At 35.9% G+C, this 25,433-nt stretch overlaps 1 protein-coding gene across 3 annotated transcripts in view; it reads left to right on the forward strand.

The window, feature by feature from the left end:
• The window catches only part of TMTC2 (transmembrane O-mannosyltransferase targeting cadherins 2), a 267,444-nt gene that overhangs the window by 127,624 nt on the left and 114,387 nt on the right, over window positions 1-25,433 (forward strand). For all 3 annotated transcript variants that reach the window (XM_072923133.1, XM_030260616.4, XM_072923134.1), the window contains 2 exons: window positions 9,710-10,538; window positions 24,619-24,733. In XM_072923133.1, the coding sequence (XP_072779234.1) occupies window positions 9,710-10,538; window positions 24,619-24,733 (944 nt within the window). The remainder of the gene's footprint in view (window positions 1-9,709; window positions 10,539-24,618; window positions 24,734-25,433) is intronic.

Below are 25,433 nucleotides of genomic sequence, written 5' to 3' on the forward strand. Positions count from 1 at the left end.
GACAAACCAGGAATTACCAAGGCTAGCTCTGTGTGTTTGTGTATGTAAATGTGGATGAGTACATGCAGGCAACGTGATTTCTGTTTGCACTTCTTTCTCTTCTTCTATTTTGTCTATAAAAAATAAGAAATATATTTAAAACAAAGGTTTTGATAATGGTACTGAATGTATTTAGGAAAAAATAATTTTATTCCTTTCTTCTAAAAGAGTATATAATTTTTCATTTCCTTCAGAGAAGCTGGATTGTTTTACAGATAGACTTATTTGATCACAGATCATTACCTCACAGGAATTATTAAAGATTTTTTTTTAAGCTAAACAAGATAACTGTGCAGGCTTTCAAGTAAGTTTAGTGTAAGCCATTAAGAGGTTTCAGCACACCTCTTACAGTACCAGTAACTGACCTCTTTTAAGTACTTCACCCCCTAACAGCTGAGAAGTATCTTCATCTTGGTTCACAGGAGATTACTACTAACTGCCTCATTTGTTCACATTAGCTTAATGGAGAGTAATGACATTACATGTCATGAAGTAAGTTTTGTCATCCATATTCTGCTTCACCATCTTTAATCTCTCTTTATTTGAATTATTGAAGATTTGGTTTTGTAATACAGAGGTCAGTAAATGCTTTACCTTTTACTCTGTCTCTGATTCAGACTCTAGTAATGCACTTTGTATTTTTAAAAGGCTATGCTTAAATATCCTTTTACATACATCTTAAAAAGATCCCAGAATGAAGGGAGAAAGAAATTAACACCAGTGTTTTTTATATTGTTTTCTTCATATTTCATGTATAGGGAAACAAAGTAGAGGACATCCTATTCAAGGTATTTTGTTTCTTTTATCAAACATACTTCTGAGGAATTCTTCCATTGAAGTGTTTGCAGTTTTAATTATTGGCTAAATGTTCTTATATTTGAGCATCTTTACTCCTGGGATATCTTTGTGACACTCTTTGCTATCGTTACTTATGTAGTTAGCCAAGACTATTTGCAGCAAAAAGCTTAATTTGTTTTCTCTATTCATTTTCTGGAAGATTTTCATTCCCATTTCTGTTTAGTGTATTCCATAGGGAATGAATACAAAGAGCTTCCCCAGTAATTAACATAGAAAACACGAATCTCTCTCATCTTTAAATTAGTCTTTGACCATAACCAATTCTATTAAAAAGCTTGCAATCTAATGAAAAAGGGGAGCAAATAAAGTTATTATTAAAATGGTAGTTTTCTCAGCCTTACCTTTCAACATTGCAGTACTTACTGGTCAGGTCTTACAAAGGTTGTTCATGGATTTTTTTTTTTTTTTTGAGGTGCTGTTTGTTTGCTTCTTTGGTTTTGGGCTTTTTTGGTTGGTTGGGTTTTTTTTTTTTTTTTTTTTACTCCAGTGTATTACTCCTCAAACTTTTAAGCACATATATTCAGAATTTAACTGCTAGTGCTTCATAACTACTTGGTTAGCTAGGTGGGAAGCAAAATTAGGTTAGGCGAGAAAAAAGGCATGTAGGTGTGCTTCAGACTGCTTGTTTTGACTAGGAGTTTGGGAGAAGTTCTTGTCAGTAGACTTGGGAACAAAGCTTTTCATCAATGATGGTGACCTACTATGTGTCAGCATTCTTTGTGAATTACCTTTCATCTGCTGTTGGTGGGACGTGGAATCTTGAAGGTGTGTTCTTCTCACTGTAAGTCACTTTTGTTAAGGCTTTCCAAGACTTAATCATTGCTGTGTTGCCTTTAGCTTCTCCAGTTCTTCGTGCTTCCCATTTTTTGAACTGTGATCCTAGTGGAGCATAGAAAAATGAATAATTAAACAGAGATTGCATCCAGACTGCAGGAGATGTTCTTCAGGCTGCTACTTATAATAAACAATTCATCTGAAAGAAATGCCCAGTAAGTGTCTGACACTGTGACATTTATTCATACTCCTAAGCTTATTCCTACTCCTAAAGGGTACTGTCTTCAAACATAATACTTAACTACTTGGAAGTGTCTTTTGGCCATCCTATGGTGCCTTCTCATAAATAAATGTATTTTGGGGTGTAGAAGAAAGGTGAGTTATTTTTAAACAACTTCTTAGTTACAACCTTGCCTGTATTTAGTTTGTCCCACAGGTTCTGAGTCACTTAACAATCTTTTCCTTATCTTGTTAAACTGCTAGATATGAAAATAACTGCACTAAAATCAGTTTTTTTTTTTTTAAGGAAATAAATGTCTGCTTGATCTTAAATGAACCTTAATAGTAAGCCTTCTGAGTTAATAAGCAGGTTCTGTGTTTTGCATGGGCTTGCAATACTACTTGTGTTTCTCTTTGAAATGTTGCAGATTTTAAGCTTTACTAGAAGAATTACAATTAAATGTTCAAAATTATAATGTATTTTCTTTGATAGGAGTATAGTTTCAAGACTACTTTGCTGCTTGTTCTTTTGACATATTTTAAAAGTGCAAGTAAAACAAAAGATCTCGGTTTTTTTTCTTCAGTAGGCAAAGTGAAAAATGAAAAAACCCACACGGTTGTTATCCATGATCCACTCTAGAATCCTGTTATCCCCTGTAGCAACAGACTGCTGTAAACTTGATGGGTTTCCAGCTGATAGCTCTTACATCTAGAGAGCTTGTTCTGTCAAACCTAAAGTTGCTATTTATCCCATGTACAGAAATTAGTTATTGATTGTATTCTTCTACTAGGTTGGTAAAGTTGCTTAGTCATTGGTAGAGGCTTAATCTGGAATTTAATGACATTTTTGCTGATTAAATCCATTGGTCAGGATGTGTCTATTTACATTCTAACAGTGTGTGTTTTTCTCCCACTGCATATTAAACCACCTCATAGGCTTTAATTTTCCTTTATTGCCCTCTTATTAATGTAAGAAACATGAAATGTGCCATTAGAATTTTTTTTGTTTTAGGCTGGTGGGATTGCTTTCTGTGCTCTTTGGAGCCACTTTATATTTTGTTTCTTTTTTCTTAAGCACGGCAGTACATTGTATAGAAGAGGAGAAGAAACTTAAGAAAAACTGCATGTCTATCTATTCCAATAAGCAGAGCTTTATTAAATTGCATTGTCAGGTCAGATTTATTTAATGTGATGAAGGAGACATAAATTATATCATGAACCTTAGCTTTGATACTCATTTTCATGTGTATTTGATACTCAAGAGGATGGGCCAGCTATACACGGGTACAGCTTTTGTGTTCCCAGTGGGACTGGGGCTCTGCAGGCCTCCTGATCCATTTGCTCAGGTGTAGTGCTGCATTGTGCTCCCTAGCTCAGCTGTGCACTCATCTATGAGACTGACCTGCTTCCTTGTAGTCCGTGTGACAGTGGTGGAAGGAAACTGATTCCATTTTACACAGCTGGAATCTTCCTTTGGTTCCCTTTGAACTTAAACAAATTACTCTGTCGTGTTGCTCTGTCCATTTCCTTGTTTTATTTCTGAAAGATCTGTGTTGGAACCAGATCCTTTCAGGATATTTTGAGAAGAGTGGATGGATTACTTCACATATCTTGGAGGATGTGCTTTCATTTGTAGCCTCAGTACAGTGTTTACCTTTCTAGCAGTGGTTTAATAAACTTACTTGTGATCTGTGATGATCCTTTATGCTTCTTTGAAGATGATCCAATTACTTGCTCCACTTCTCTTACTTGTGTACCTTTAAGCAAACAGTGTTGCCCCTGCCTTTTATAAAAATTTATTTTTCTGAACATTTCTCTGTTATTTCAAAAACATTTTGAACATCCTTGCGTGTTCAGTGAGCTCTCAATGTTTTGTCTATCATGGAAAGTGCAGCACTCTTCCTTCGCTGTAAAACCTCTGGATGAGACAGTACTTGTTAAATGAAGTGCAGGTGTGATGACCAGCTGCCTACCTGTGCAGTGGTAACAGTGGTGCTGGACAGCATCCTTGAGCAGTCTGGCAGTCCAGGAATGTCTTTTGGTCCCAATGGCTTTCTAATCTCCTGTGTAAAGTTCTTACTTCTGCAGATGGAGTAACTCTGAGTAGATATCCATAGCATCACTATTGTCACACAGCATTTAGTTAGGTGGACTTGGACAAAGCCTTTCCTTGCACTGATTAGGAAAACAGATTTTCCAAGCTGCTGTAAATTGGCCAAATATAAACTTTCCAACACAGATCTGAGTATTACAAAGCAGGCATTCTTTATTGCAGTGCTGGGCATTTGGAGGATCATTCCACTAATCAACACTTCCTGAGTGTTGGGTAAACAGAATTTTTACCATACACACTAATCATTAGCTATCCCTACTTACTTGATCTATATGTATTACTTTATTTACATGGTCACAGCCCCTATCAGAAGTCCTTTCATGTTTCTTTGGAGTCTTCTTTAGTGGTCTTTAGTGCCCAATGTCCTTTTCAGATGGCCCCCACTTTTGAGTGTGATATCATTGTTTTGCTTTGTCAGCTTTGCAGAGCTGAGCTGGCACCCTGCTTGTGTTTTGCATGACTTCTGTTTGCCTAAGTTCCATCTTCTACTTCTCCGAGGCTTTGTTCTCCTGTCTGTATCAAGTCTTTCTGCTCTTGTACTATCTCCAGTCATTCATGCAGTTTCTGATCTTAATGCAGTCTTTCTTTTCTCCTGTACTCCTTATAAGTGTTTTTCAGTGGAGAGGTTAGAGTCTTTGTAGTTTTGGATTTCTTTTTTTTTTTGTGTGTGTGGTTTTTTTTTGTGTGTGTGGTTTTTTTTTTTTTGGTTTTTTTTGGTACCTAAAAATTCATATTAAAGATTGAAGGATTTTAGAGTAAGACTTCGGCAATTTTAATTGCCAAGATTTATAGCTCAAAATAATGTAAGGCAAGTCAGTAGTAATAAAGGCTGTTTAACTTGTGCTACGGGCTAATTACAATAAAAGTATGTACGGATACTCTTTAGCTGTTTTGTGAATGCTCTGACTTCCTTGTTGAAGAAAAATTGTGTGGGGTCTTAACACTAGAAATAAATGTCATTAAATATGCACAGTTTGTCCCAGTATTGGACAAGTTGTTGACAGAGTTCCAGCTCAGGAAAAACACACCTTCTGGTCAGTTGTTGTATCAGCAGTGAAAATGAGTAAACCTCATTTAGTGGGTCATGCAAGCAGGAACTAACTGGGCAGGTGACCAGCGTTGAAGGCCACTTCCATCTCAGTATTGTGACCCAATAGGGGTTGTAGCAAATAGCTTCATTCCTGGTGGGGATATGTTTTTGAATTGTAGTTGGGCTCCAACTTGGCAGATCTGTTATCCAGGAATTTCTACCTACTGTGGGAAGAAGATGCTGTCAGTCTAGTGATCTGGCAGCATTTTACTACTTTTGGAGGTCCCAGTTTTCAAGCCCACATATATTTAAGGAATTCTGATTTGGAAAAGAAATTCCTGTGAGTAATGCCTGATGACACATCTTTCATCTCTGCATTTCCTGAGTTCTAAGAATAACATTTTGTGTGTGATGATTTTGATTTCTGGACTGTCTCAGTCATGTGCCGTATTTAATTCTGCTTGTGAAATGGACAATGTGAGGCTAAAAGAAGAGTGTCTTTTGAAAATGCTTTGGATACCACTTAGGTGATGACTGAGTTTTGGCAGTGGCTACCCAGTTAAGAAATCTGCTGCAGTGCCTTATTTAAGGGCAATATAATGAAGTGAGAAATTACGATTTAATGCAAGGGAAATGTGCAGTGTGGGTGGGTCATGCAGATGGATTTTGGTAGGGTGATGAAAAAGGTTTCTACAGTCAGAAATACTAAAATTGCAGTGGTGGTACTTGCCTGTTAGCAGGCAGGAGATATGTTAAATCTGATCTAAATCAGTGCTCATTTTTTTTCCTAAGATGAAAATGGCTACTTATGAAAGGTTAGAGGATTTATGGGGGTGTCAAAACATATGGCAGATGGGCTGGATTAGGACTCATGAGTATAGTAATCCAAATCCTTTCTGCCAAGCATTACAGTGGATCTCTTCTGCTCCTGGACTGCCCTGATTGTACACAATCAGATCAGAATAGCACAGGCTGTCAGGAGGCCCAGAAGAGTTACTAGTGAAAGTATTTGTCTGAGCAGAGTTCATTTTGAAAGCACTTTCTTAGCAGGCAAAAGTCTACTGAGGGACTGGCTGTATTATTTAATTTTAATAAATTGCTGGAATTATTTTCTTCCAAAGCCTGAAAGACAGTAAAGCCAAAATATGTGCTAAACCTTTCTCATTATCTGTGACTATATTAGCACAGAGGGATAAAAGCTATGCTAAAATCATGAATGTTGAGAGAGGAAAAAAAGAGGAATTAATTTGTCTTTCCCTTCTAGGTCAATGCTGTCTGTGAGATTTGAAAACTGAGTACTAGAAAAAAAAGGAGAGAAAGGAAAAAGGCATCCTACTTCTTACTGTTGTGACAGACATTTAAGTGTTAGGCACAGATGTTCTTGCCTCTAGACTGAGCGTCCTCTGAAATCTGAAAATTGACAATTGCATGTCAGTGTTATGCAGGTTATTGGTAACTGTGCTTAACTTGTAGTTAATTTTAAAAGGTTGTAAAGCTACTGGCTATTGAAAAGATCCATGTGTGAAATCTGGGGAAGAATGTGTCCAAGGAAGCAACAGGAAATTTGCACTTCACTCCTGTGATCAGTTAACTGAGTTTAAGAATCTACCAGAGCTCAGTCTCCAGTTGACTAGTGCCTTACAGCATGATAAATTGATATGCTGGGGTGGTAAACCTACTCCAGTATCTCTGAGTTCTATGGTGAGTGCTTAGATATTTCATATGAAAATCATGTAAAATGCTTAAAAATAGTAAAAAAAGTTTTGTTACAACATGACACACAAACCTGTATATGGATAATCTGTTTTCTTTGTAAAACCTACAAGTGTGAGGATCCAGATATTACAGATCTTAAATGTAAAGCTTAAAAGAGGGGCTGCAAATAGTTACTCCAGCAGTGAAGATTGATTAGCTTTAAGCTACAGATTGTTAACATTTTTGGGATAGGAGCAAGAGGCAAACTTCTAGTTGTTAATATTTGGTTAACATACAATGACGACCTGAAAATTTTTACTAGGTTTCACTATTATCCATAAAAAAATAGCATATCTATACTTTCATGATTTTGTCAGAGAACTTTGTAATGTGAACTTTCTTGGCATTTAATTGAAAAGTTTAATGGTTAGGACTTCAGAAAAGTGAGATTTTCTTCCAGTTGTTAAGTAAGTATTAACAAAATAACAAAGCTGCCTAATCAGTCCATGGAAGCTCACTTTTCATCTGTTAATGAAGTTTCACTTCTTTAATATTTGGGATATCTTAATCTTTCAAGTTGTATATAGCCTTCCAGAAAAGACTGTTTCTAACTGAAACAAACAAAAAAGACCATCTTTCATTTCCCAGCTTCTTTCTGTCTTAGCAGCCTCCTCATAAGAGATTCATAAGAAGGATGTATGAGAGAGCAATGAGTATGAGGTCATACTTAACATTTGCGAGTTGTTTATGTGTATGTTTGAAGGAAATGAGTTTCAAAATTATTGAGCCAGAAGGGTGGGCAGAAAAAATTTCATGTAGAAAATTGTGATGAGAATGGAAGGACAAGTTAAGCCAGGGACATGAGGTTTTACTGTGAGGATATATATGCAAATCTATGAAACCTGAATAATCTTTTTATTCCAAATGTAAACTTAGTTGGGAATTTCAGTGATAAACAGTTTACACAGCTTTATAACATTAAAAGCATTTACATAATTTCGGCAGGCATAGATAAAACCATATGTGAAGTGAGTTGTAAGGTATTACCCAGCTTACAAATAGAAGTAAGTTGTTCTAATAGGCTTTCCAGGGAATGTAGTTATCATGATGTGTAGATGAGTGTTTTGATTGATACATTACCAAAACATTGTGGATTATCCAGAACGTAAAAAAGCTGGCAAATCAAACTGATATTAATATGGCAAATTAAATCTGGACCCAGACTTTATGTATAAAAAGCATTTTTAACATGTTCATAATCCAAGTACACGAATGTTTCCATTATAAATTTATTTTTTCCCTACTCCATTAAATTCCATAATACAGCATAACTGAATGAATGAATCTGACTGGTTTAATATTTTAAACTTCACAAGGAGGAACTGTGCAGAAATGCAAAAAGGTATAAATTTCTTCCTGATACATTATAAGACAAATTATAAATTATCATTACTAGACTGTGTCTTTTCAGTAGAACATTAGTAAATTGTAGAAAACTTATAGTAACTAACCTAAAATGGAGCAACATAATCATCTGTAATTCATGATACCAAGGCTTGATCCCACCCACAAAGGATAAAAATGAGTTGTTTTGTAGAAATAAGACAAAACATTCTACTGTGAGGTTCTGCTTCTGAATAACTAAGTAAATATTGAGTAATCATCGCACAAATGTGTAGTGTGAGATGGAAAAAACAAACCTAATAAAATGAAAAATGATTGACAAATAATTCTTTCTAATAATGGGGAAAAAGTAATCAAAGCACTTAATCTGCATCTGTAACTATTTGCAAATAGGTTTTTTTTATTTCCTTACAGAAGGCGTCTGAGAAATTGAAATATAAAAAACCATGTATTTTTGCTTTTACATAGAGAGAGAGTAATGTAAACCATCTTTCATTTAGGGTGCCTATGTAATTGAGAGTAGAACTTACCCAAGAAGCAGCTCCTGCTGGAAAATGTTCAGTTACTCCATAAATAAGTGCAGATTGTTCAAGTTGCTAGCATGATGACATTGGTAGGTGGAGTGAGCTGTGTGCTTGCTATAATTTGATTTAGATGCATATGAAGATGTGAAAGGTTTTGGAGCGCTTATTATGGCGTGCTTGAGGAGAAACTCCCAATGTATTGTTTGGCTCTGAGATCAGAGAATCACGGAATCATTAGAGTTGGAAGGGACCTCTGGAGATTGTCCAGTACAAATCCCCCTGCCAAGGCAGGGTCACCTAGAGCAGGCTGTCCAGGAACAAATCCAGGTGGGTTTTGAATCTCCAGAGAATAAGAATCCACAATATCCCTGGGCAGCCTGTTCCAGTGCTCTGCCACTCTCAATGTAAAGAAGCCCTTCCTCATAGTGAGGTAAAACTTCTTGTGTTTTATAGAAAATGAAGTGGGACTTTCAGAAGTAGGAAGAGCTGAAGGCTGCAAGTTAATAGGTAGGAGCTAGGAGACCTAAATAGGGAATCTGCATCCGTTTTCCTCTCTTGCTTTCTTGGAAATTTTGTTCAGTTCTCTAATGCAATGCCTTGGGTGAGACTTGATTAAGGAAAATGGATCTGGAACATCCTTTAGATTTTAAATCTAGCTAAGGCAAACTTGTGTTTTGGTCACAGCCAGAAACAGAGAAGAGATGTGGGAGATTATGTAGGAACTAATGTAAGATTCCATAAATTCCTCTAAAATAAGAGTTTCAAAAGCATTATGCAACTAGATCTTAATCAAGAACTTACAGCCCTAAAATATCTGAAGGCTCAACTGTGATGCATTCTTGATAGAGTTTAAATGAAAGACATAGTTCCTTTAGTCTGTAGACAACAATGTATCCCAACGTGGCACGATCCAAATACCAGAGCTGAAGATCTATTGTGTTTGTTTCCGTTACTGAAAAAGAGTTCTATCAGATATTTTCTTGGTTCTTTTTTTGTGTAAAATTTACACAACTAAATACCTAGTGTTGATTTATGCTATTTTTTTTCTTTCAGAGAAAGAATTTGACCCTGTTCTTCAGCATTGGTTTATTGACCTCCTGGGGAACTGCACTGCTAGGTGTTCGCTTATACTGGATGGGAAACAAGCCCCCAAGTTTTTCTAATTCTGACAATCCAGCAGCTGACTCAGACAGTTTTCTTACACGTACCCTGACCTTCTTTTACTTGCCAACCAAGAACCTCTGGCTGTTGTTGTGCCCAGATACCCTCAGCTTTGACTGGTCTATGGATGCTGTGCCCCTTCTAAAAGCAGTCAGCGACTGGAGGAATATACACACTGTGGCCTTCTATGCAGGACTCCTCCTCCTTGCCTACTTTAGCTTGAAGGGCTCCAGCAATGGGGGAGAATTCAATGGGAAAACTGTAATGAATGGCAAGCAAAATGCTAATGGGCATAGCTGTCACCCAGAGATGGAGTACAAGACACTGGAGGTGAAGTCAAGCTTTGCATCAAAAGAAGAGAATGGCCTAAAAAAGCATGAAATTCAGAAACTGCAGCTTCCTTCAACCGAGAACATTGTCATTCTGTCTCTCTCTTTGTTAATAGTGCCCTTCGTTCCTGCCACAAACCTGTTTTTCTATGTTGGCTTTGTAATAGCAGAGCGTGTGCTGTATGTTCCTAGTATGGGCTTCTGCCTGCTGGTTACAGTAGGTGTCAGGGCCCTTTATGTCAAAGCCCAGAAGCGCTTTCTGAAGAACTTGGTTTTTTGTTCCACTGCTGCATTAATTGTTTTCTATGGACTCAAGACTGTTGTCAGGAATGGGGACTGGCAGAATGAGGAGATGCTGTATAGGTCAGGGATAAAAGTAAACCCTGCTAAAGGTAATTTTTTGCTCTTTTTGGCTGTCTAAGTGAATGCTTCACTTATTCCTGTCTGTCTTTGCCTTTGAATTGTCTGATTTTACTAGCAACATATAAAGAGAATACTTTAAGAAATGTCATTTCAAGTTGCCGTAGTATGTGCATTAGTAAAACATGGGGAAAAGTAGGAATGTGTTTTGATTAGTTGTTACAGGTTTGATATTAACATGGAGAAAAGGAGACCCTAAGGTAAGGGGATATGTTCTTTTTCAGTGGTATTAGTTCTGTGTTTTGAAATTAAAGATGCATTATTAGTATTATAGAGCCCACCCTGGTGTTTTTCCATTTGGAATCTGGTATATAGCACGCTAATGAAAGTTTTTTGTGAGTTTACCAAATGTTCTCTTTTCTCTGATTAGAAAATAGAAGAAATAGTAAAGGACAGCATCAGGGAAGTGCTGTTTCTTTATTTCATCTGATGCAAATAATGTCAATACTACATAATAAAAATGAGGAAATGAGGTCAGGTATAATTCAGCCTGGGAAATTACTATAGTTCTCCCTGCCTACATGTACTGTACAGAGTTATTGTCAAATACTTATGCCTTCCTGTTCATGTGTAAATATCAGCTATTTGTAACATTGCCCAGCCACGTCTCAAAGGTTATATCTATGCTGTAATGAGATGTGACCACAGCCAGTGTGAACATATCCACACCGGCAGTAAACCTGCCAGTTTAGGTATCAGTAATAATGTTTAGCTGTAGCTCTGTGGTTTCAAGCATATATGGCAGGTCCAGCTTGGATCCTGAGCTCCATGTTGCCTGGTTGTACTGCTCTTGGCACCAATGCAGGTTTATATGAGAATGGTCAAAATATCACCTGTGAGTGCAGTGTAGACATTGACTAGGCCTTCCTTATTCACAGTTCATCAGAAGTGAGAAGGGATTAGTTGATTGCTTTGCCTGTCTGTGAAAGAAAAATTTGACAGCACTTGAATACTTGAATTTTTTCAGTCCTCTGCTCAGAAACTCCTTATATGATGCAAAGTCATCTGCTGATAGAGCTGTGTATTTTGGTTAGACAGTTGTATCATGCCATAGTCCAAAAGCTGTGATATTAAGAGGCAAATGCAGATGGTTACTGTGAGCTGATAGAGAGTGAAAAAGTAGATTTGGCAGATAAAATGCACAGCAAAGTAGCATTTTAGTAGTTTGTCAGTCTGATTTTGTAACTCTTCTTCATATACTTTCTCACCCTAGGAAAATTACTGAACTTGTTGCTGCAGTGAGTGAGTTTTTTAATTGTGAACAAGCACATTCCATTTGTTTTACTTTTTTTTTTTTTCAAAACTAGCGCAGGAGGGCAAGAAATGAAGTAACTGAACAGTGAGCCAGCACACCAGAGCGTGTGAGCTGAAGCTCTGAGACTTACAAGTTTAGTGACAGAATAAAACTTGTATTAAAACACTGGAATTTCTTGGAAAGAAAAGTGTGTATGCACTTGGTTTGTTAATGCAAAAATGTTCCATTTTTGTCCTTGGTGGAGATGCCCAGACATTATTAGTTGTCTGCTTGCTATGAGCCAAATTTTATGATCAAAAAAAACATGCTAGTTTTTGCCCAATAGTAGGATCGGCTGCAGCATTGTCTGGAAATTAGACTACCGGGTATTATGCTCCCAGGAGACAAGTGATGAGCTGTTTTCATCTACACATCTCAGTATGCACAGACTTGTGTGTACATGATCGTCTGGATTCTTGCCATATAAGCTGACATTAAGTGTCTTGTAAGATGTGTAAAAGCAAAGACAGTATGTCAATGTAATGATATAGACATGACTGAGCTGACTTAAATAAATCTGCTTAAAATATCTTGTTAAACTTCTGCTGAATATTTACTAGCCCATGTACATTGTACCAAGACTGGGCATTATAAACCCCTAGCTAATGCAACCTGTCACCCAACTCTATTCATTATTGTGAATATTTCTAAGATTATCCCTGGCTTTGACTATGCTAATTTTATTTTCTGTTTCTCATGTAGTCAGGCAAGCCTGACTGGACTAGACTGGCTGCCAATCCTGCAAAAGCATTAGGAGATAAACAATTCAAACTACACTTCAGTAATTAAATGAGGTTGACATAGGAAAAACAATTTATTTTTATTTGCCTCTTTTTTCTAGTTTTATGAATTCTAGTGATAAATAGGAACACTTTAGAGAGTGGGACAATGGGCTGCTCAGCCAAACAGTAGAGTGAAGTGTTTTCCTTATTTTTAGGCTACTAAGAAGAGGCTGTCACTCCTCATTTCTCTTCTTTCCTCAACTTGTAGCAAGTTTCTCGTCGATAGAATTTTCTTACTTCTGAAATTGTGGAGTAGCAGGATAATTTTCCCTGATAGTTCTGCTTTTTCTCTCATCTCCTGCAAAGAGCTTCTTCTGAACAAAAGCTGCTTCTGTAATAATCTAAAAAGCAATGAAGCATCCCTTGTAAAACTTGCAGTGGAGAAGCTGATAAAGAAATAGGAATCCGTGAAGACCAGCTAAAGCAAAAAGATGAGTATTTTGTTCCAGATCCATCTGTATTCTGGTCTAGCAGGCTGAATGCCACTGATGGCTGAACACTGTGTAAAACTGAGCTGATGTGCTGTAGTCATAAGGGCATCTGCTGAGGCAAGCTTTTAGTGTGGGTGCGTTTGTGTCCTAACGTGGCTTCGGAAATGGAGTTGTCTCATTTGGTGATGGTTTATTATCAGGTCCTCTGTGTTGTGATATGTGCAAGATTATAATCTTATCTTCAGCTGTGGGACTTTCATGCAAACGTATTCAGCAGCTTCCCCATCTTCAATCCTCAGGGAAGAAACGGGTGATAATGACCTCACTGGTACTTTCTTCTGGCCCCTTGAGGGGTACCTTGCAGGTAGCGCAGAAGTTGTGTTCTGCCGCGGGTGAGAAAGCCTCTACTCCTGCAGGCAGCCACAGCCTTTCTGCAGTTTACATTTCTCCAGGCTGTTTTTGTCGATCACTGACAATGTGGGAAAAATACTCAAAAGCATGAGCATGGGTTATCTCTTAAAAAAAACCTAAAAATGCACCATGGGAGTGTCAAGTGAGAAGAAGGTGGTGAAGCTGCCTCCAAACTACTCTGTGTGTGCCAGCTTGCCTGGCTGCCTCACTGTGTGGCAGGCAGCTGCCATCCCTTGCCTGAGGGAGTCCTTGTGAGGACTTGGGATGCCTTAGCTGCATCTTTACTGGTCTTACTCTGCTGTTCTGGTTATAACTAGTATTTCAAATAACTTTAAAGTGATCCAAGCAGTACCTTGTTACAGTTTGTCAGCACTTGAGGGAGAAATATGCAAGACTGACTAATTTAGTTTATGGATTCTGAAGTGGGTGTATGCATGTTTTGACCATAGGGAGGGAAAGATACAAGTGTTTCTCTTTTCTGCCTTCAACTTAATGAGCAGCCCAACTGATACAAAACAATCTCATTATCTGAATGTTCTTTAATAGCAAAGGAAGCCTCCCGAAATGTAAAAACAAACAAAAAAGTTATAAATGAGTGGTAGCTGTCATGTCTTTTTCAGTTGGACTGAGGGTCATTCTGTGGTGATGATTACCTTGTGTTTAATATAAAATTTTAATGACACACGAAATAATTGTGCGTATTATGCCTCATTAACTCTAGTTTTCCCTGTGGTACCAAAAATAAGCGTCAAAAAGCATAATCTTCCTCTGGGCCTTCAGTCCACATCTGAACATGGAAGATAATTATGGTATATTTCCTATACCTGGTACAGACATTGATTAAAGAAATAGAAAATAGAGAGGCTTAAACTGCTAGACTGCTACAGATGTATTAGTTGCTTGGTCATATTTACTAATGAAATGTTAGTCTCCTGGTGCCATTAGATTTGCAAGTAGGCTTTGAGGATCCTTCCAGGAAATAGTTGACCTGCTACACAAAGCAGATGCTTAACTAAAAATTCCCCTCAGTTCAGTGAGGAAAAACAGTTACTATATTTTATACTAAGCTAGGTAGAGAAACTGTATTTCCCACAAACAAAAAAGATGCAATAAAACAGTATTTTCCGTTATTATTATTTTTGTATTACTACTGGTGACTGGAAATCAAAGGAAATTAAATGTTTTAAGGTACAGCATTCTTCAAATATGCTTATTATTAAGAGCTAGCATTATACTGACAAAATCTCCTCTAATACCTTTAGAACTTTCAGTAGCTATTGCTCTGACACAGAGCTTGTTGTTCACTACATGTTTTTGTAGCTCCTAAGTATAGCAGTGTGTGCCCTAGTAAATATCACATTGGGCATTTAAAAATAGTTTGAGCCTTTGGAATTTGCCTTTCATTGTTTTTGTGTGTATATTCAGGTTTTTTATATGTAGCACGTCAATAAAATTCCAACTCATCTTTGGCTCAACAGCCCAAAGAACTGCTCTGTACAGTAGTTATTTCTTTTTTCTTTGACTCATTTAATGCCTAAAACAATAAAATTAACAGTGCCATTAATATAACATTGCACTGAATAGAAAATGTGGGTTTGGGGAAAAATGGCTTGAGAGAGAAAGTGATTTCAGTGCACAGATTGCCATATAAAACATCAGATTTTAAACATATAAAACCTGCTGATAAGTACACTTAAAAGTTGTGTGTATTATCACTGTTAAGAAATGGCAGTCATATAAGCATACCATCTGGAGTTAGATATTCATGAATTAGTTTTAGTTTTGCTAATTAACTCTTCTTTCAATAAACCACTTTAATCTCATTTTTTTTCTCTGGAATGGAGCTCATATTACCTATTACCATAAGATTAGAATTTTTTTTTAAATTTTGATGATTCATGGTTGTTTTAAAACCTCTCCGTATTTATAGCAGTATAATATCCGTCCTAAGCCAATATATATCAGAATATATAGTCATTATGGTGTTTCTTCATGTTCTTTTTAGTTAATGTTGTTAGTAATTGTCAGAGAAACATAGTAACAAGTAATCATCAATTTTCCCAATATCTTTGCCAGAACTTTCTGATACTTAAGACTTTTTTCACTAAATGTTACATGTATATTTTCCTTGAGTTCTATAATAATTTTCACCTTCAGCTACTTTTTAAAGAAGAAATTACTTTGTATATCAACTTTCAATGGTGTAAAATGTTTCCAGCCACCAGTAATAACCTTTGTAATAGCTACTGTATGACAGGTGCAATGATCTTATTTAGGTAACAAAATCATAGGTTAGAATTACACATTAAAAATATCATTTATAATATATAATGTTATATGGCTATATAAGTCTGTTATATAGGATTTATGAAGGATATACCATGATAAATCTGTGGTCTCTGTTCATAACAAAAACATCAGAATTTGAAGGATAAATGTCCTACAGGATTTTTCAAAGTTCTTAAAATAAATTGGAAATACTTTTTATATCTGCAACTCTTAAAAGCTTGGTTTGGTTTAGGAATACTGCTCCCCAAATCAGTGTCCCTGCCCAGACTCTCCCAAATGCTTTCTCCATCTTGCAGGTGGTGGGAGAATAACCTTAGGGTCTGGCCATGCCTGCCAGGGTAGCTGGGACTACAGGCACTGCCTTGCCTGGCTCCTGTAAAAAAATTACCTGTGTTCTGGTCAGAACTGGGACACAGCTTTAAAAGAGTTAGCTCAAATGAACCACATATAATTGTTTGAAAGTTAAATAAAAAGCCTAATCCCTGAAAACAATGTGGGGCTTTCTAAATGGATGGTAGTGCTGCTCTGGATAATTAAGCAATGTAGAAGGAAGGGCCATTTATAAGTTGTTTGGGAAACATCCATAGTTATTTGGGGCATTTGAGCATGCCACAGGCAGCCCACCCCTCAGGAAAAGTCTGGTTATGCCAAATATGGAGGAGAGCTGAAGGAAAGTGGTTTACAGTTCCATTCAAACTCTTGAGTTTATTCTGCAGTGACAGTGCTCTCTCTTCCAGTTCTTTAGAAGTGCTGTAATTTCCTCTGAAACCCAAGTCAGTGTGAGTGCGCTTCTTCTTCAGCAGGATATGAGAAAGCCCGATATTCTTCCTTTATATATGTGTAGAGGTCTGGAAGCAAGGGTGTATTTTTTTCCACTTGGAGTGTAGTACAACAGCATCTCTAATCTGTGAAATTTAAAGTGCAGGGGGATAGGAAAGACACTATTATTAACTTTTTAATAATTAGGTAATTAACTTTTTAATAACTAAAAGAAACAAACATGAGACATTGAGACATGGGCCAATCAGACTTCTTCCCCTGTCTTCCCTGAGGTGCTCTGCAAATTCATTCAACAAGCTCATATGGGCTAAAAACTGCAGTCTAGGGGGAAAAAAACCCAAATAGACCCGGTCAAGGAGGAACCATCTTTGGCAAGATGAATTTTTGCAGTATATCAAGCAAAATGGCATAAATTTTGGGTTTTTTTGCCAGAAAATAATAGATGTTGTTTTCCAGTTTGATTAAAAGAGAGACCTTTGGTCCATATGTGTGTGTTCTGTGGAATTAGACTGAGTTTTTTTTCAGAGAGAAAGAGTTACTTCTAGTTAGAGGAAAATGAGATTATCTGGATTGGTTCTCAAGCAGAGCATGTTTGTTTAAGTGCAATAGATAATAATCCAATTATTTCTTTATTTTCTCTTTTTTTTCAAAATATGACAACTTGGGAATATTCCTCTTTATTTAAAATTTTTGCAATGAATTACATGCCATCACTTTCCTATCTGTAATTGATTTTGTATTGGTATGTATTCAGGTCCACTTACATAAATCTGGTAGTGAAACTAACCTTTAAAATGGACAGTGCAGTAATCAACATATATACCTTTTTATACCACTTGTGGTAAGTAAAGTCCCAACGCAGATAGATAAATACAAGTATTTTAAGATTTCAAATACTCCTCCTTTGTAACGGGGTTTTATTACTTAAGCCTGAACTGTCATCATTGCCAATCCTCATGCATCCAAAAAGTAAATGATGGCTGATGCCATTACAGTATGCTCAAGAGGCTTGTGTATAGTTTTGTTTTAAATTGCAGAAAAGATCATGAAATAGTATGACTGAATTCTCAATGCCATTTCTTTCTCTTTCCATAGATGCTCTAGTGCACTGAACTTTTCAGTATACTGTATTTTAAGGTCTTAAAATACAGAAGGTATTTTGAATATGGACCATTAAAGACTCTAGTTAATAGTTGTAGTGCCTTTAATTAGTTTCACTGATAAATGAAGGAAATAATTTTATGACCTACCTTCCTTCCCGCCACCTATATTTCTATACCAATGGGGACATGTATTGGCTCGCAAAGCTTCACAGGCTCTTGTCTTGCTGAAGTGATTTAAAGCACAACAAGCAAAATCAGACAACTTGAAGTGTTACGAAAAGCCTGCTACCTGGATATGAAATAATTTGCATTTTCCAAGACTGACATGTCGTTTGAGCACATGTGATGACTCTCTTCATTTGACAAACCCAAATGCTGATTTTCTTTTCACCATGGCTCATTTGGAATGATTCCAGGATGCTGTGCTCACTGTTCCCCTTTTCTGGAAAGAAGCCAATAGTGATCCATCTACTCTTAGCTTGGAGGACCAGGGCTGACATTTCAGAGCACCATTGCTGCAAGAGGCTGGCTTGCAGTTCATCACTTGGGATATAAGTGATAATTTTGGATGTATCATAGATATTTTTTTAAAAGCCTACTGTTAAGAAGGTTACATAGTTTGATAAATTTAGTACATGGTCATCTCTTTGCCTGAGTCACTATGACGCTTTGAAGAGTTCCTCAAGGTTCATCCTGAGATGACTGGGGTGCACAGACATGTCCCCTTGTTCCACTTGTATTTTTCTGCTCCTTTCATGTTCTTGCATGATTTATATCTATTGCCTTTATAAAATACAGTTCCTTATAAAATGAGAGTTTCAGATCAGCACTGTCACAGCCCTGTTCCTGACCATTATGAAGTTAAATGGAATGGGAACTTCGTAGTAGTAATGTCTTACGATGTTCACACACTTGCGATGTGCACTTATTAACAAAGCTGTGCAAAGGTGTAATTGGGCTCTGCTGTGAACAGAACAGTGAGTAGATGTTAAAGGTACTGTGGTCATCCTTTTCTCATTGCTTTCTGTAACTTGGATCATTTTACTTGTCTGATTGATAGCATACCATTCACAAAAAATCATTTTAGCATGAGGGAGGCTGTGACAAACTTGACAAACTAGATTGGTAGGTAATGGTGAAGCCAAAGATCTCTGGCAGTGGCTCAGTCTCATCTCTCACATCTCTCAGGTTCATCGAGCTGCCAGAGTCTTCTGCTATCCTTTGAGGAGGAAAAGTTAATTTTCTGTAATATAGAGAGTGAACGGGGTGTATCAGCGGTAGAACAGGTCATGCGTTCATGTTCATTTACATCAGGGTTTCAGAGCTGAGAAACAAAACCAAAGCTCTGCTTGCCAAATGTGGGTTGGTGAACACCCATGGTGACATGCTGCTGGATAGCTTTCAAAGCACTGCACATTTTTAACTTCTGTTTTTCTTTCACCTGCTGTCATTACAAAAGCCCTGCAATTGATCAACAAATGAACTGTTGAACAAATTCTATAAATAACAACCTTAATAAATAGAAGATTATGTAAAAGTTAAGAGGTGATAGACCTCTAATACACTCTGTCTCAGCATTGCCACATACTCACTGATACAAAAAACAAATCAATGTGCAAAGTAGATTAAACACATAAATTATGGTTATGTAGAAATCATTAGCCCTTTAGGAAACAAGAAATTGATCAAAATGTTCTATTAACAAGTGAAGTTTTTAGAGGAAAGTTCTTGCAAATTATTTGCATGAATTTATTACATTTTTTTTTTTTAAATCATGATTCCTTTGGAATAATAGGAAAACTATAAATACCTTATACAAACTGTAGTACAGAAGTTAAGCAAAAACTGTCCCACTTTGAAAGTAGCAACCTGTGGCACTTAGATGATTTTTTCTATTCTCAAACCACTTAATAAACACAATCTAATTGATCTTCTTGCTGTCTTTGTAAGTGGTAGTGGCTCTGTATTGTAGAAAAACTGTTTTATATGTTGAACTCTTTTCATTATGTTTTAGTGAGTGTGCAGTTGAACTTTCAGAGGTTTTCTTGAGGAAACCTGTCATTTCTGTGTTGGTGAAACTGTTTACCCCTTAAAGAAAAAAGTGAAGGCTTTTCTTTCGGGACCAGCATCACTTCATCCTTAAACACTATTGAAGAAAAAAATTGAGATTCTAATTGTCATGCATTCACTTCTTTTTCATAAACAAGTCAGAAGAAATGTGGAAGGATTTTAAACAAAGGGAATATAAACTTGAACTGCTGTTTCTAATTTCACAAGCTAAAGAATAATAAGTAAGACACAAATATCTGTAAAGCTGCATAGAGGTTTTCTTGGCTTGATGTGCATTTTTCTGTAGCTAAAGGTTCTAGTTTAGAACTGCTGACAAGTTGATTACAAATGACTGAGCTGTTCCCTAAGTACTTCAGTCTTTGTTCAAGTAGTTTGTTTTACTCATATAATAATCTAGTTCACGCTCCTTAATGCATTTTGTGAATTAACTTGTGTGAATAAATCTGATGGTATAAGGTGAGAACAGTATTACCAACCTCAGCAATTTCATGTGAATAGTGAATGTCACATATTAATTGTTTTTAAGTCTTGCATTTTTTCATTAGTTTTCAAGTATGTTTTCATAACATACAAGGAAAGGCAGCATTTTCCTTTTTTTTTGCTATGTTATTTTTAAATGTTTACCAGGATGTACTTGAGTGATTTAATAGGCAATTCTAGTTGGATTATTTCCTTTTCGTGTTTCAGCAGAAGTGTTTGGACAACAGATATATTAACAGAATGGCTGTTTTCAAATAAGTTTCATTATTACCTAATTTTTCATGGATTATATAGGGGTGTCAGTTAGGAATCAGTATTTAATACTTTGAGTTATCTTTGTTAATTATTTGCGATGGTAATTTTTTTTTACATTTAAAGTAAACTTCTTAATCAAGAAATCAACATACATGCTTTTAACCCATCTGACTGCTCTTCAGTGACACTTTGTTGCTTTATTATCTTCATTTCACTGAATAACATAGCATGATCTTTGATTGAGTAGAAAGGGAATATTTTATTTAAATGAAGATGTCTGTACACATTCATTTCCATTTCTCACTTGTTTTCATAGTTCAGTTGCAAGCTGAATGTTTAATCGTTTTCTTTAGAAAATGTGCTTCTTAAATTCAGGCAGATTAGGTTAGACAATGTTGTTCTTGTTTTGTTGTCTTGCACTCTTTCAGAATGAAAGTAGTTAGAGAAGGTTTAAGATACCAGCCTGGTATTTTTCAGTCTTCTTAAATCTTAATTGTCAGTTTCATTGAGATAGTTGAAAAGTTAAGCATGTTAAACGTGAAACTAACACTTGTTATATTCATTTTCATTTTGAAAGCAATTGAATGCCTGAGAACTTGACCTACTTTCACTGCAAAGTGGTGTAAATGCAATCTTTAAAGTTGAATAGAGGTCTAGTTTGATATGGCCAAAATTATAACACTTAAACAAATATTTATTTTCCTACTTAGTGCTGCATAATTTCTTCTGCTGTTTGTTTTTTTTTTTAAATCCTAAACAACAAACAGAAGAACAAAGACTTTTAAAAAGTTTCATTTTTCTGCATGGACATGTATCTAACATAAGACTTCTCAAGCATTAGGAGAGTCTTCAGTTTATAATTGACTAATGATAAAGGTGATGAAATGGATTTAATTTTTAATATGCCCATTATTATTGAATATCATCTATGGAAAATTATGCAATTAAGTAAAATTTGAATGCACTGACAGTTTTGTAGGTGAAATGTGAATGTTACATTCGTTGCCATGCTACGATGGAATATTATTTCTTAAAGACCTGGATCTGTTTCGGTCTCATTGTTTGTAGACAGGGAATTAAGCAGCAGACAAAAAAAAAAAAATATTGCAAAGCTCTTTCATTCACAGCTTCCTTTTTCTCTTGTGCTGAATAGGGTCTTCAATATGAGTAAATTTGAATTTTGAATTAAAGATTAAAATGTGGCATATATATGTACACTTTAGTATCTTCTGAATGTTAGATGTTTCCTTTTGCAATTTAGCTATTATATATATTCCATGAAAATTATTTGTAAAGAATAATAGGAATCGACATCCATTCTAAATTGTAGGATTACTGATCGAGTCTCTTTTTAAGAATATTTATTTTTCTTTTCTTACTATGTACAGATGGAAAATAGTTGAGTGCTAGAATTAAGTTGAAGTCATAGGGTGGACATTTAACAGGGATGTGGATTCACTTAGGTATAACCATAACCTTGCTTCTGTTTCTGGATGTACCTATAGTTGAGCCAGTGCTATTACAGTTTTGAAGAAAAAGTTTTGTTTATGATACGGAAGCTAATAATTGAAGTTGTTTTTTTTTTTTCCCTGAAGGTTAGTTGCATTTCTTAAGACAAACCAGAAGTGAAGTTCCTTGAGTAGCTCATGTAGCCTCTTCTCCATGTATGTACACCATCCTCTTTTACTCTTGCTCATATACCAAAACCCAAGAGGACATGGTTGCTGTAGATATTAGATGTTGATAATTTCTAGGGTGTATGAGTATCGTCTCTACACATGTTCTATGCAGCTTCATCACCAACCAGAGCTAGATCATTCTTCTAACTAGTTCTGTATTTAAATAGATGCGAATATTTTTATCAAATTTATATGGTTTGGATAAGTGAAAAGACCTTGGTTTCCATGTTTCCATTAATGATAAATTTTTAGATTATCATATTTTATGTTCGCTGTTTTCTGCTATTGTCACTTCTTCTAGTGCATCACATAAGGTTAATCATCCACAGTTTTACAAGTTTAGACAAAATTCTAAATGAAATAAATTTAAAATTAATTAATGTAGATTAATTATTGATTGATATTTAAAAATCATGCAGATTATATTGAAAAATGTAAATTAAGATATTGTCTTAAAAAGTATGTTAGCTCAGATAACTATTAGAGCCTATGACATGAAATGAAGTGTGGAGGAGAAGCTATTACACTGACCAGTGTTAACAGTGTCTTTCCAGTCTAACAGATGAAAAGATGAACTGAATCATCCTTTTAGGCATACTTGTATTTACTGAGCTTCAAAATGGTTGGGAGTGAAAAACTATGTGGCAGGAAATTATTATCAATAGATCACATGGTCATTTGATGTAATGCTCTGTTATGAGAGATTAGAGTGATAACAAAAGTCCCTATAGAATATGTGGAACATGCAATTATAGGAAACTGGAGCTCATTTACTGCAGAAGCAAAATAAGGTTATGTATTCACAAATTAATTTTAAAAATAATATATAACTGTTTTTCTTTCAAGGGTTAATGCCTACAGACTGGCTAGTCACTTTCATTGGTACTTCCAAACAGTTTTCTCTGTGTAAAAAGGGAAGAGTAGCAGTAATGGGGAAATTTCAGAATTCTGCGCATTTGCTAGCCAAGTGTAAAATGAGTGAACCTGAGAATAGTTTTTGCAACTGTATTTCAAAATGATGGAAATTTATTTTAACTTTTCTTGATTTTTTTTGATAAATAAATATAGATAAATTATTTCTCATTAAATACTAGGTTAAAATGAATTGACTCACAGAAGCAATAGTTTATTTTCTTATGGAAATGTTGCATATATTTTGTTTCTTTGATTTATAGGATATGTAGTTCTCAGTTGAATAACATGGTTTTTATGAATTCTAAATCAATTTTTATTTTTTCCCAGCAATGACTAGTTTATTCTGCTCAGAGAAAATTTTGTGTTTGCTGTTTACCATCCCTGTGGTAGGATGATTCTGCAACAATCAGCAGCTTGAAAGTAATGCAGTTTCTGAGGAAAAAATGCCTAAGTCAATTATCAACCTACATAGCAACGTTACATTAAAACTTCCTTGAAATTTTGCATTAGTCAGAACTGATGGAAATTGTTGAAAAAAGAAAAGGGCTCAACTGAAGTATCGGAGTTAGTTGCTACTTAAACTGATGTTTAAGTGCATCTTGTGCGGGGAGAATATTCTGATATGTTGTGTTTGGTGGAAAGGAAGCACATCATCTTTCCATTGATTTCTTTCATTTAAAAAAGTGTGAAAAGAGAGCTTTTTTATGAAACAACTTTGCATTCATTTATAACCATAATGTGGTTCTTTTTTCATGTTCACACATACTGTAATTGTAATGCCAGTTAAATTGGCTTCCTAAATTCTGAGTAGCATAGGTTGTGTTTTCATAAAATGTTAGTTCCAATTCCTTTTTAAGTAGGTTTTGTGCCACTCAACAAAACTGCAAATCGAACACATGTGGAGCTTTAAATATTTTTTTTACCTAAAGTCCTTTATAGATGGGCTATAAAAGCACATTGTGTAGCATAATAAATTGTATGGAAAGGGACCAAATGTTTTTTAGTAGAAAAAAATGCATTTTAGTGATCTTTGTAGTATGTTTATATCTATATGGCATTTTTTTAATCCTAGTTGCTTACCTAACTGTTCTTTCAATTCCTGTGTCATAGGTCAAATTTTAATACTTAAGTGTCTACTCTGGAAAAATTTCTTGCTGTTTAGAGTCAATAGGCTTTAAAAAAAAAAAGATAAAACTAGAAAGATGCCTCAGTTCCACATTTGACCCTGAATATTTTTATTTTTAGGTGGTATGAAATAAAATGGTCTTTTCCCTTGGTTACAGAAATTTCTAGAGACATATTTTTGTAAAAAACTTCCTTTTCCCAACTGAAAGCTATATGCTTTCAGAGTGCATGTAAATCACCTCTATGAAATGTGAGTCTCACAGTAAGATGCAGAGAACCAGAGAGCTGGGGGAAAAAAAACCCAACCTCACCTCCTGCTCAATAAAAATAGTTCCTTTATGGGGTTTGTCTCCCTAAGAAACTTCCTGATACTTGCATACTCTGTCATGTGTAATTGGATTGTAGCTCTTTATGAATACTGTTTTCTCCTCTTGACAGCATGGGGTAACCTTGGAAATGTTCTCAAGAGCCAGAGCAAGATTTCTGAAGCTGAAAGCGCCTATAGAAATGCCTTGTACTACCGCAGCAACATGGCTGATATGCTTTATAATTTGTAAGTATGTGTAGCTTTCCTGGGGTTGAATTGTCTTTGAAACCTGTTGTGAAGAGAGCTACTGATTTACTTGCTGGAAACGGAGGTGATGGTTTTTGTTGCTTTGTAATAGTCATTTCATTAATTGTGCTCCTTAAACTATGGGATGGACAGGATTTTTTTCTTGGTCAGCATTATCATATATTCATGTGATGGGTATGGGCAAGGTAAACTTACAAATCTGTTGGCTTCAAAAGAAGAAAAAAGCTTCTACACTTAACAAAGTACCAATACATGAGTTGTGAGCTGTAGCACTCCATCTGTTTGAGACTTAATTAAATTGTGAGGTGTTATTTAGACTTCTTTTTTAAGTCTGAGTAGCACTTGGTGAGCTGAGTGGGTGTAAGTAATTCTAAGCATAGACCAATACCCTTCTGTTAGCTCCAGAGGTCTGAAATTTTTAAACAGCAAATTACTTTCCTCCTGTGACTGACTTCAGAGCAGCATAGGTTACATAAAGTTTAATTACTTGAACCCTGTTGTAGGTGAGTAAGAGGATAAATGACATGTACATCAATGTAATTATTCATCCGGGAAAAAGATTTCCCATCTCATTAATGTACCAAACCATGAAGACAGAAGCAAGCGCCATGCCAAGCTTCACACTGAGGTGGGATGGCGCCCTGTGTCCCATGGGGAGGGACCCATTCCCTGTCTGTCC

Source organism: Taeniopygia guttata, chromosome 1A (genome assembly GCF_048771995.1).
Source record: "Taeniopygia guttata chromosome 1A, bTaeGut7.mat, whole genome shotgun sequence".
In the NCBI taxonomy this organism is placed as follows: Eukaryota; Metazoa; Chordata; class Aves; order Passeriformes; family Estrildidae; genus Taeniopygia; species Taeniopygia guttata.